The sequence below is a fragment of the Maniola hyperantus genome, chromosome 20 (genome assembly GCF_902806685.2).
Source record: "Maniola hyperantus chromosome 20, iAphHyp1.2, whole genome shotgun sequence".
Classification (NCBI taxonomy): Eukaryota; Metazoa; Arthropoda; class Insecta; order Lepidoptera; family Nymphalidae; genus Maniola; species Maniola hyperantus.
Window position 1 is genome coordinate 7,904,401 of NC_048555.1, and position 13,261 is coordinate 7,917,661.

At 38.0% G+C, this 13,261-nt stretch overlaps 2 protein-coding genes across 2 annotated transcripts; one reads left to right on the forward strand and one right to left on the reverse strand.

Moving 5' to 3' along the window:
• Positions 1-289: 289 nt before the first annotated feature.
• Positions 290-9,843, reverse strand: LOC117991871 (CWF19-like protein 1). Its single transcript, XM_034979504.2, has 11 exons — positions 9,677-9,843; positions 9,396-9,556; positions 8,532-8,630; positions 7,353-7,576; positions 6,546-6,661; positions 5,923-6,142; positions 4,869-4,983; positions 4,118-4,269; positions 2,905-3,081; positions 2,560-2,720; positions 290-1,686 (listed from the first exon to the last, which is right to left on the reverse strand). Exons 1-11 carry the CDS (start codon positions 9,694-9,696, stop codon positions 1,524-1,526), a joined length of 1,608 nt encoding a protein of 535 aa, XP_034835395.1. The 5' UTR covers positions 9,697-9,843; the 3' UTR covers positions 290-1,523.
• Positions 9,844-11,010: 1,167 nt separating this feature from the next.
• NELF-B (negative elongation factor B) lies at positions 11,011-13,204 on the forward strand. The gene has a single exon (XM_034979503.2). It carries the CDS (start codon positions 11,132-11,134, stop codon positions 12,896-12,898), a length of 1,767 nt encoding a protein of 588 aa, XP_034835394.1. The 5' UTR covers positions 11,011-11,131; the 3' UTR covers positions 12,899-13,204.
• The last annotated feature ends 57 nt before the right edge of the window (positions 13,205-13,261 follow it).

The following is a 13,261-nucleotide window of genomic DNA, read 5'->3' on the forward strand; positions in this document are numbered from 1 at the left end:
TATGATTCAAAAATTATCATAAATTATTATTTTATTATGAAAATATGTGAAAAATTAATTCAATCAATCAAGGGACAGAATCAGCTGTCGAATACGTTTTTCTTAGTGGGGGGCTGGTTTAGACCTTTTTTGACATCTAGCATTTCGGTCGCGATTGGTCATCGCTAAAATACTCGTCGACTATTTCACTATCAAATAATAAGATTTGTGTTGACATATCGTGATGAATAGCTAAATGTCACTAAAGAAGGTAATAAAGCCCGAAAGTGATCAGGCATACACCGACAAAGCCGGACGAGTAATTCTGGTTTCGCCTAAATCAAATTACCAAATACAACTACATAAATAGCAATTTTATTTCATTTTATTTTAATTTATTTATTCATTACTTTTATGCACAAACGAATACAATATTTCAGTTTATGCCTCGCCAAACTTGCACAGCAGTTTGTTGACGGGTATGCGCTCAGAAAAGCCTACTATCACGCCACGACGACAAAAGCCAGACATGCTAATATCGTCTAAATTACATTAATACATTAAATATATCGCATATGTATCATTACACCACGAGTTTTATACAAAACTGTAACATATATATTACACGACAGATTGAAATGGCAATCGGGGAGGGAACGCCCCGCACACCCGCACGTCACCCGCGCTCGCCCGCACCAGGTTACTGGGTTACACCGCAGCGCGGGTGACGTGCGGGTGTGCGGGGCGTCTCCCCGCCTCATACTCCGATTGCCATCTCTATATTATGTCGCCGACCTTGTTGTTAACTTTGCTCACTTGTATCATAAATATTATGCTTATAACATACTTTTAAAATACTAACTACATAAAAGCGATTAGTGTAGTATAATGTAATCTACTATCAACTATCTAGATTCAACAGCACTGTTGTGCAGCCTTTCTAGAAACTGGCATACCAGACATAAGCAAATGTATCACGCGCTGATATTCTGCTAATACCTGGCATGCCAGCTTACCATTCACTGGCATGTGTATCACGGGCTTAGATTGAGGAAATTTCAGTTTGTGATACACATGCTAGTTACTCGCACAAAAGCATGCCAGTTACAAGCAAGAACGAGCTACTCGCGTGTGTATCAAGATTCGGCCAGTAGTTCGCGTGCCAGTACAAGGTATACCAGTATATCGCAAGGCGTTTGACTTTTCCCCCTAAGAAGTGGGACGGGGAATTCGCGTGCCAGCTACAAGTACGCGAAGCACGTGTTTTTGTCCTAGTTTTTATTTGTATTTATTGGCGTCTTTTGCGTCTATTTCTTGCCATAAAAATTTTCTTCACTAATATAATCACGAGTTATATTGTAACACTATTAATTTCTTCATTATTAATACTCATTTTACCAGATTCATTTTTGGAATACCAGACACAAGCATGTGTATCACGCGCTGACATTCTGCAAGTAGCTGGCATGCCAGCTTACCAGCACCTGGCATACCATTCACTGGCATGTGTATCACGGGCATTAGGCATCGTTCGTGTCACTCACTCAGTCACTGTCACTGTCACTGTCCTCGGCCGTGAAGTCGAAGGGGCGGAAATTCTTCCGGAAGGCCGCAACGTGCGAATCCTCCTCTTCGCGGCTGAGCAAACACTGCTTCCAGTCCGCTTTGTCTTCGCAGTTGAGTATCGGCGGGCTTGATAATACATCTCTGAAATATATCCGAAAAAAACTATAGAACTCACTGTGAGGGTAAAAGCTTCTATGTTTATTGTCCCCAACACAGGTAGGAACGATCAGCAACTATGAAGCTTGGATCATCGTGGCTTTGGCATATGACAAGTAACAAAAATAATATCTTTCGTCAAAGTATAAAGTGTATTTTTTTTCTTCGGAATAGTATTAGAAATTAGGTCATGCATTGCCAGACACTTACTATCGTGCCAGACACCATTAAACTTTAACACTATTAAAGTAAACAGAAACTCAGTAAAATAGAGTTCAAATTTTTCACAGAACGTGTATTTCTATTATTATAGTCTTAAATCTACTACTAGCTTTTGCTCGCAACTTCGTCCGCATGGACTATATAAATTTCTTGAAAAGTCCTTTCTTAGTGGATACCTACCCTTTACAAAGAACACACCCTTCAATTTTCATGTCTCTAGGATCAGCGGTTTAGGCTGTGCGTTGATATATCAGTCAGTCAGTCAGACAGGACTTTGAATCTTCTAAATATATAGAAGGCAAAGGTGACTGACTGATCTATCAATTCACAGCTCAAACTACTGGACGGATCGGGCTGAAATTTGGCAAGCAGATAGCTATTATGACTAGACATCTGCCAAGAAAGGATTTTTGAAAATACAACCCCTAAGGCGGGTAAAATAGGGGTTTGAAATTTGTGTAGTCCACGCGGACAAAGTCGCGAGCATAAGCTAATTTCATATATACAGATTGCTTCTACAACAACAAATAACAAAAATGTCATAATGACCGCCACGTAAATTTTAAAAAAAGACACAATCTTGTAGTATGGTACAGAACCTTATGTGTGCGAGTCTGACTGGCGCCTTACACCTACCTGCCAAACTGTAGAGGGAAGTATTTGCTGGTCTTAGCGTATATCTGTTCGCCGGAAGGTAGTTCCGCGTGGAAGTAAGGCGCGCCGGGCAGCGTCACTTGTGATATCTCTGTGTAGGGAGGCAATACTTCCATTTGTATGCTGTTTATACCTGCTTCGTCCTGAAAACGTGTTTTTAATTATTATTTAATACAAGTAGTCTTCAAATTTATTGGCAGTGGTCACTTGAAATAAAAGTACTATACTTTTTTTTATATATATTTAATATCTTTTCGCCCCCATGAAGAGATGGTGTGCTCTTCATGGATCTCTATTGTTAAAACAAATATAAGTAAATAAGCATACCTGAAAAACCTCCAATATCTGCTCGTTGCACGCCTTAGGGACAGGCACGCATTGTATCTGCATATGCGAAGTGCGATAGTTCCTCTCAAAGAACACTACCAGTTTGTCCATTGAAGAGTAAAACTTTTTCAACACATCTTTGAATCTTTTTATTTCGTTATTTACTTCATCGGGTGCCTAGAAACAATATTTTTTGTTTTGATTTGATAACAAGTTGACTGCAAAGTTTTTTTTTTATTCATTATAGGTATACGCTTGACCACAATCACACCTGATGGAAAGTGATGATGTGGCCTAAGATGGGACGCGTTTACCTAGAAGATGCCTATTCACTCTTGTTTTAAAGATACCCGGGTTTTAATTGGTAGGAAACACATATCGCGGAAGAGTATTCCAAGTGATGATAGTAAAAGAAAAGTGAGCTTAAATGGATGGAGTTAAAGTTAAATCATAAATCGATTTGCGGCCAGCCCAGCCACAGCCAAAGCCTCCCACCAGACTAGACCAAAAGAACTCTCAAATTACCCTGACTTCAACTTATAACCTTTTACCTCCAACTTATAAAACCGCAGCGCCATTCACTGCTTCAGATAAGGCTGAAACCACAACTCTGCGATGCGACGTCGAGTCGTAAAAATCTACGACGTCGCACAATGCCCTGTGCCCGATGCGGCGCCGCACCGTACAAACTTGTGATGCGACGACGTTTTACTGTTCAGTCGGAGTCCACACCTCTCTGTGTGCCATTCTGTGCTGTGTGTGTTTTCTTGATGCGTCTTAATGCAAGTAGAAGTAGGATAGTGTAATGCGGTCCATGGCTTACTAGAAATTGATGGTCAGAGTTTTCTGGTACGACGCCGTAAGCAATGAAATTTTTACGTTGCGTCAACGCATCGCATTGCGATGCGGCATCGTTATTGTGATGCGATGTCGCACCGCAGTGTTGTGGCCTCGCCCTAAGTCCTTAATTTTCATTTTAAACAAAGAATGCAGGAAAAATCATATTATTATTATCTAGTGGGATATGATTCGTTCTAGCGTGAATTCAGATTTTTTTTAATCCTGTGGAAACTCTGATTTTCCAAAATAAAAAGTATCCTGTCTGCCTCTGGGATACAAGCTATATTTGTATCAAGTGAAAATCGGTCAAATATGGATGGGCTGTGAAAACGTAACAGACAGAAATAGGTACACTTTTGCATGGCTTATATACCTTGGTAACACTCTGATGATGCGCAATAGGCAATATAAGCACGTGATATGGAGTTAAAGGTCCCTTGGGTAACGCTAAATAGCAGTGAGTTCCCACACAAATGACCAGGTGCTTTTCCACCGAAGGCGACGATAGGCAGAACCAACATGTATCTGGAAATAAAATTATTATGGAAGTGTCTATTCCATTAAAAAATTAGGCTTATGGTGCCGCCAGAAGATTGCGGCAAACAACATACAGCAAGCATTAGCAAACACCACAGATTACTTTTTATACGTCGTTTGGCCATGGTTTGGCTTGCAGCCAATCGGATCGAACGACAAGCGCTCCCAAGGGTTAGCAAGCATACGCAAACACCCGTCCACACGTTTTGCCAGTGCTTGTTATTTGTCGTAAGCGTCTGGCGGCACCTTTAAATAATATAGTTTGCGTTCAGGAACAAATTAACACTTTTTTTAACATGCTTTCTTTTCGGTTTGTTTGTTTGTCTGTTCAGCACAAACATTGCAATCGATTTAAACTAACTTTCCGATGAGCTAGTGGCTTGAAATTTTGAACACAGGTTGGAACTGGATGACAATGCAAATAACTTGCTTTCTTGTTTTGCCGTAAACTTGGAAACATAAATATAAGAAAATAATATTAATACAGAAAGAATTTATATAACTATTAAGACACGGTATTTTTAAAATTAATATGATCTTTAAAAAAAATATGTTGAAAATAAAAATATTTAGTTTAATGATCAAACCTGGATCAAACTCCTTCCTTTTTCGTTCAGGATTATCCCCGGATTTTCTTTTCCTTTTTCCGTGATCGTCGTCCCCAGCATCCATATTGAAAAAGAATTGTCCATTGCCAGTAACCTAAAAGGATTAAATGGTGCAAAAAAAACTTAAAACTTCAGTGAAATAAAACTTGAAATATTTTTAGTTGTTGGCTAAGTTCTGATTAGAAGTTATCCTTCATCAAGAAGTATTTTATTTATTTATCAAACAATGTTCGCTATTTCATCAGCTTGAATATAGGCTCTTTTAAAAATTTCATGAGAATTCTTTATTTTCTGCGATGAAAAAATTGCTTTTGTTTATCTCCGAGATGCAAGCTATATCTGTATCTGAAAATCGGTAAAGCGGATGGGATGTGAAAATATTGCAGACAGACAGACACACTTTCGCATCTCTAATAATTTATTACTATCAAATATCTATACACCATTCAAGCTACTTTGAAGTTGCAGAGCACTGACTGCCTTATAAATAAAATGCTGAGGATAGTAATCTAGCCGGAAAGGATCTTTTTACCTAAAAGACTATTGTTATTGGTGATATTTTTACATTTAGATAGTATGAAGTTATGAACTAGTTACAAGATGATGCTAACGAATTCGACCACGTGGATTTAGGTTTAGGACCGATGACCTGAAGAAGGTGGTGGGGAGCGGTTGGATGAGGAAGGCGGAGGACCGTGTTTGGTGGCGCGCTCTTGGAAAGGCCTATGTCCAGCAGTGGACGCAAACAGGCTGATGGATTGGATTGGATTTAGGTTTAAATCCCGTTAGAACTCTATGATTTTCCGGGGTAAAATGTAGCCTGTATCCATCTCTGGGATGCAAGATATCTCTAAACCAAATAGATGACGCACGCGGCTTCGTCTGTGTGGATTTATGTGGACGGACGGACGGACGGACGGCCAGACAGACAGACAGACAGACAGAGAGAGAGAGAGAGAGAGAGAGAGAGAGAGAGACAGAGAATGACAGACAGATAGACATAGTTGCGTATTTATAATATTAGTAAGACTACCTTGACCACTTTTCCTGGCTGATGCTGCTTCAACATATCAGGGTCATAAGGACAGGCAGTCTCGTCGGTCGTACTCTGCAACAGGTCCGTCATCCGCATCTTGGAGATAGGTTGTAGAGAACACGCATATATCCACTTCTCTTTGTTTTTGTTGCCCACTGGAGCCAGTGCGAAGAACCTCGTTGCACATTCTTTGTAATCTTGATGTACGCTTTGATTTCTGATTGATTATGTTATTATTAGAATTAGTTATATGGATTGTAATGTATAGTGCGACAAGGCTCTTTTGGCACTTGAATTACATTGACAGGGGGGCGCTGTTTGAGAACAAAGGCTTAGACTATTCAAACAAGAACAAAGGGGACAGTTGACGATAACGTTAGTTCCGATTTTCGCCATGCGCCAAAAGGTACTGATTTGTTCTAGAACACATTTTTTTTGTGATGTAATCACGGTTCTCTGAAAAATTCACGGTATTCGGATTGTTTCCTTTACTTGTGATATAAGACGTTGACAGACACGACAGACAGACAAGTGATCTTTTAAGGGATTCTTTTTCGTTTTGAGACACGGAACCCTAAAAATTGTAAGTTTATCGTGAAAAAATTAACAGTCGAGATTACCTGTATGGCTGTCTTTCATAGTACTTCTCTGCTGATGGAACAAAATGGTACCTTGGCTTAATGTGTATGGAAAGCCATGCTATTAGGTCTGATAGACAGTCCGGTTCCACATCTGCCTGAAATAATGCTGAATCTTGTATCAAATAATACAAGGTAGGTTTGGGTATTTATAATAGTAACATAATACTAATTTTACATCACATTAAACTGTGAACTGGCAACATTTCCTATCTCTTTTTGATCGCTTCAAAGCCTGCCCCTAGTACTTCTATTTGTTATTTATTGTTCTACTTTTGTCTTTCTTTTTATGATGGTGATAAAGCATATTTCATTCATTCATTTAATGTTTATAAAATCGCAAATTTTAGCACATTCTTACTATCAATCTATACCTATAATATTAAAAGAGGTAAAAGTTAGTTTGTATGTAAGGGGTAATCTCTGGAACTAATGATCAGATTCTGAAAATTCTTTCACTGATAGACAGCAGGGTTATCCCAGAGTGCTATCACTACCCTTATTATAAATGCAAAAGTATGTTTGTTTGTTTGTTGGTTTGTCCTTCAATCACGTCGCAATAGAGCACCGAACCGACGTGATTTTTTCTATAGGTATAGTTGAAGACCTGGATAGTGACATAGGCTACTTTTATCCCGGGAAATCAAAGAGTTCCCACGGGATTTTTAAATACCTAAATCTAAGCGTACAAAGTCGTCGGTATCAGCAAGTATATTTTACTTTTAATTTATATAAATCCCACCTGAACATAACTGAGTGTTCAATAAACACTCAATATAATATACAAACCTTCTGTAAGTCATCCTGCTGTATTCCTGAAGGCCACAAAGTTGTTATTAGTATATCAACTCCCCTGAACTCACTCTGCCCTCTGAAACAGGCGTCCCTAACTGCACTGCAGTCACTTGGCTCAAATGTACACATTGGTATGTCTTTGCCAAGTTCTCTTCTCGACAGGCCAGTCAAATAAGCTATCTTAAGCTCGGAACTAGTGGTGAAAATACCTCTCTTTCCTAAAAAAATTTTATACATAATTTAATTTTAAAACTAATCTATTTCAATCCTGGTTATGAGCCACCATATGCAATGGGCACCATGAAGCAAACTCGAAGGTGTCAAAAGGTGCATAAATCTGTGTAATATGTGTCACCACACACACACAAGCGTATGAATGTCTTCACTTTTTAAAATATGACTGTCCAGTGCGACAAGGCTATCTTGGCGCGTGGCGAAATTCGGAACTAACGTTGCCGTCAAGTGTCCCCTTTGTTCTTGTTTGAATATTCTAAGCCTTTGTTCTCCAACAGCGCCCCCCTGTCAATGTCATTCAAGTGCCAAGAGAGTCTTGTTGCACTGTAATATGATCTTTGCATAGGCTATTCTGGAGTTCTATAATATCTTTGATTTGCCTCTGTATTACGACACTAATATGATCGATGTGAGAATAGCATTTAACTGTTCTTCTAATCTCAATGATAGCATTCTTGTCTCACGTGATTGTCTAGAAATTATTTTTAGCAAAATTATCATAAATATCTGTTCCCTTCCACTCCACCTGAGGCTGCATCACATGCCATTAGGTTTAATTTAATTGCAGACTAGTGCTAGTTTATCCACACTATTGTGTAATGAAATGAAATGAAATGAAAATCTTTTTTATTCGTATAAACTTTTACAAGTGCTTACGAATAGTCGGATGCATCTACCACTGGTTCGGAATGCCTTTCCTGCCGAGAAGAACCAGCAAGAAACTCGGCTGTGTGAAAGTGTGTCGGTCCATCTAGCTTTTCATGGCCCACCTATTTTACCAATTTTCTTGGAATTTGGTATAGAGATAGCTTAAGATTTGAGACAGAGAAATACATAGGTTACTTTTTATACTGGAAAAACAAAGAGTTCAATCAAATAACACAGACAAAGCGTCATCATTCAGAGTTACATCATCTAGTAAACAAAAAAAAAACTTACCCATATAGATAACATTAGGAACAATTTCTGCTCCTTCCTCACAATAATATTGGACATGCTCAGCACTACAAGGTCCAAAAATGTATGTTGTGACTGGCACTATAAAAAATATTTTAAAATCTGTACTTGGGAAATTCTATACAACTATTACCAGCACTTAAAAATGTCATAAAAGTGATGATAGCCTATAGTCGACGCATTTTAAACTGAATTGTCGAGTTATCTGTCTGTTTCGTTTGCAAGTACAGGTTGTAGGTAAATGCGAGCGAAACAGACAGAAAACTCGACAACAGTTTAAAATGCGTTGACTATAGTGGTTAAGATGTTGGCCACCTAGTCAGAGTTCAGGATTAGATCCTGGGCACGCACCTCACACTTTTCAGAGTTATGTGCATTTTAAGCAGTTAGTATTACTTGTGTTAACGGTGAAGGAAAACATCGAGAGGAGACCTGCATGCCTGAAAGTTCTTAATGTTTTCAAAGGTGTGTGAAGTCTGCCAATCCGCACCTGGACATTTACACCATCGCCAATTCCTTCTCATTGAGAGCAGACCTATACTAAGTAGTGAGCCAGCAATGGGTTGATGATGATACATGTCATTGGGTAAAAAAGGACTCTGGTTAAGAACCTGCATTTGAGTGGTCTATCTACTTGGTGGTGGTGCAAAGTGGGATATCACGGCAGGGATGTCGTCACCCTGCTATTGGTTCATCAGTGACTGATGAATCAATAGCATGGTGAATCAGTCAACCTTTGCTACCCATTCTGTAAGTAAGTACTGTAGTCATCCTCTTTCCGATCATCCAGGGCTTTCTTCATCACCTGATGACATCTCTACGTTTGTGTTTCAGAACATAGCAAACCTTTTCTTGTTCCCATCCGATAGGCGTCTAGTTGCGAATTATCCGCGCCAAAAAAGTTCCCCACACATAACAGAACTTCAAATGTTCCTGACTTTTTGATTATAGATTCGACGCGGGAAAACAAAGTATTGAAATTTCCATTGACATCACCACATACAAGTCTGAAACATATAGTAAGAAGCCCTAAATACCTCTTATTTAAACAATTAAATTATCTATAAGAACTTATTAAATACAGAATGTAAATTAAGGTTTTAAATTAGAATTTCATTTGAACTCACGTCTTCTGCTTCTCTGCCATTTCTTATTTCAGCAATTTCAGCCAACCGTACAACAAATCACTCGTTTTAGAGAATATGTTTATAATTATACATTCACACATGTAGGTCGCTACATAATATAATATGTATTAAAAGATTTAATTTAATAATTTAATTTTTTTCTCAAATAAAATACAATACGACAAGGGAAGGGTATTTTGATTTTGCATGTCTTTTGGCACTTGAAAGTTGAAAGTATATATAATGTACTCTGTGGTTGAAACCACCGACAGCACCGACCGAGTTCAAAGGCTGCCAGCAAATAAAATCTCCTCAATTTTAGGGAATATATTGAAAATGTCCATAATTGAGTAAGTTATATTTAATTTTAACTGAATGGGAAATTGGGAAAGCCATCCCTGTTTCCAAATCAAGAAAGAATAATAAAAACCATTTATGGACCTGCAACTTATTATGTTTACCTGCTCAAATACTATATTTAACTAGTGCTAAATATAGCTATAGGATTCAAACACATTTATGCTGTATATATTATCAGGATATATCGTGATGCTATGTATTATGTAACGGCTCTAATATTTAACAAAAACACTGAATTTCAAATTATTTACTTAGCAACAGCGCATATAAGAGGACATCGTGACACTTCACAAGATGGCGGTGTTAGTTTCAATTTTGGCCACGCGCCAAAAGAGCCTTGCACTGCAAGAGCTAATGATGTTCATACTTAGGGGTGCTTGATATGTATCGATATTTCATAATGTATTCATAAAATATCAATATGTATTTTCTTTTTAAAATATAATATCATGATATATCAAATCGACCCGATATTATTAAATCATCCAATATCGATAAAAATATCGATACATTTCATCCGATATATCATATAAGACACGAAGTATATAAATACAATTATTTTACTATTTACGATATAGGCTTCTCCAGTGTTTATAATAATTTTAAAAATATCAGATATAACTATAATAATATTGTTTTGGTTGCAAAATCCATGGCTACCACAAGAACGAAAGTGGGGCCATTTATTTTCAGCTCTATTCGGTCGATCTTTATTTTTAATGGGGTGAGAGATGACAGGCCTTAGAGGACTGACATCCAGGGCCGTAAAATAAATTAAAAAAAAGCATGATGACATTTTGTGAATATTGGTGAATCTCATTATTCTGCTTATTCTGAAATCATCTGCCTCCTCTGCCAGATCTAGGCCTTAAAGGACTGTTATCCAGGGCCGTAAAATAAATTAAAAAAAAAAGATTTTGATCTTGGATGAATATTTTGATGATTATTTGCATTTTTTTCTGATTTTTTTACACTCTCTAAGTATAAATAGTGATCTGTGTTTTACACCATTTGTTTGTTGATCATGGAGGATTGCGTCTTTTGTTAAAAAAAAAACCTGTTTAATATACTAAAAGTCGGTCAAAATATCACATTATGGGATCAGCCAGTAAGTTGCCTGGTACTGGTTTAGAAGACGTTGGAGTGCCCGGACAAACTTTCCTGCGAGATGCTCTCACAAGTTGCACCGATCCGCTAAAAGCAATCGAAGAGTTTCAGCTCGAGAACGGTATCCTGCTTCCTTCATTGAGACCCATGTTGCCGTTACTCGATCTGCACGGTGTCCGTCGGCTAGACTTTCATACATCCGTGTTGGAAGAATTACGAGACAAACTCATATCACACATTAACGAAATGGGCACTAAGGATAAAAAGGAACACGAGAAGAAACTCAAGGAGCTTCTCTCTAAAAGCTTCCCTGTGGTCAAAGTGAAGGCTATCAGACCTATTATTATGAGTATTCTAAAGAACACGCCGCACATTGATGATAAATATTTAAGAGTACTTGTTCGTGATAGAGATTTGTATAATGATACAGATACAGAGGTCAAGAGACAAATCTGGCAGGATAACCAGTCTTTATTTGGTGATGAAGTGTCTCCACTGCTCAGTCAATACATTAGAGAGAAAGAGAACATACTATTTGATCATGAAAATTTAACTAATCTTTTTTTCTCTCCTTCACCAAAAGTGAGGAGACAAGGGGCAGTAGTACAGAAGCTGGCACATATGGTAGGCACCAGCATAAAACTATATGATATGGTTCTTCAATTTCTCCGTACTCTGTTCCTCAGAACTAGAAATGTTCACTATTGTACTCTGAGAGCTGAACTTCTCATGGCCCTACATGATGCTGAAGTACAGGATATAATATCCGTTGATCCGTGTCACAAGTTCACGTGGTGTTTAGACGCATGCATTAGAGAAAGAAATGTGGACATCAAGAGATCTAGAGAACTTCAAGGTTTCTTGGATAGTATTAAGAAAGGACAAGAACAAGTACTGGGTGACCTCTCTATGACTTTGTGTGATCCATATGCAGTTAACTTCTTGGCTACTTCAGCCATAAAGATATTGCAGCATTTGATTAACACAGAGGGGCTTCCCAGAGATAATACAATTTTGATTCTCTTATTGAGAATGTTGGCACTCGGTTTGAGTGCTTGGGAAATTATTGATTCTCAAGACTTCAAAGAGCCAAAGCTTGATAGTCAAGTGGTCACCAAGTATTTACCAGCCTTAATGTCTTTAATGGTCGATGACCAGGTGCGAGCACTGCATAATAAATTACCACCCGATGAAAGAGAGTCGGCTATCACAACAATAGAACATTCTGGTCCACCTCCCGATGCTTGCGAAGCTTACATGAGAGAGAGCTCTGTATGTGGAGTCCTAGCCATGTATTACACCCTTCATGCAGCCAAACTTCGAGATAGGGGAGCTATATTAAGGATCTTGAGTATTCTAGGCAGCTGTAAAGATGGTAGAGCTTACGAAGACCCATTCTTACATGCAATTGTTGCTTTACTGATACAATTACCTGAAGAGTTTCAAGGGGAAGACTTCAGTACTGTTTTATTTGATGAGTTCTTCTTTGCTGGGCTCGAAAAGGACAATGTAACCAGACATCTACTAAAGCTTTTGTGGTACATACACCCCAAGTTACCAGAGACAAGAATACAGACTTTGATGAAGGCTTTACAGCCTGGGACTCAGCACAATGAATCTGTGCATAAGCTATATGAATCTCTGCAAGTGAAAATGCATACACAGGTGGAACCAGTTGCAAGCACTAGTGAGATGGAGTATTTGGACTCTCCATTGATGAGTGTCCCTACTCCTGCACCTTATCACATTAATTAATTTTATGTACACATACTATAGTATTCATAGTTGGCTATTAAATTATAGCAAAAGAGTTATAGCAAGTTCTCAGTTTTCAAGTTCCTCTTCACTAAAATAATTTATGTGCTAAGTTTATGTCCTACAGTTGACTATTTTTTAGTAAAACAGTTATGCTAATTCTTATTTTTAGACTCAGTCTATAAAATGATGTAAAATTTCTACTCCTATACTAGATAGCTGACTATTAAAATAAAAAAAAAGAGCTGATACTAGTTCTTACTAATCAAATCTCTCTTTATAAAATATATCTATTTTTAAATAATGCTATACCTTACTGGATAAAGCTTTCACATGAGAAATAAAAGATTTGCATAATCACTG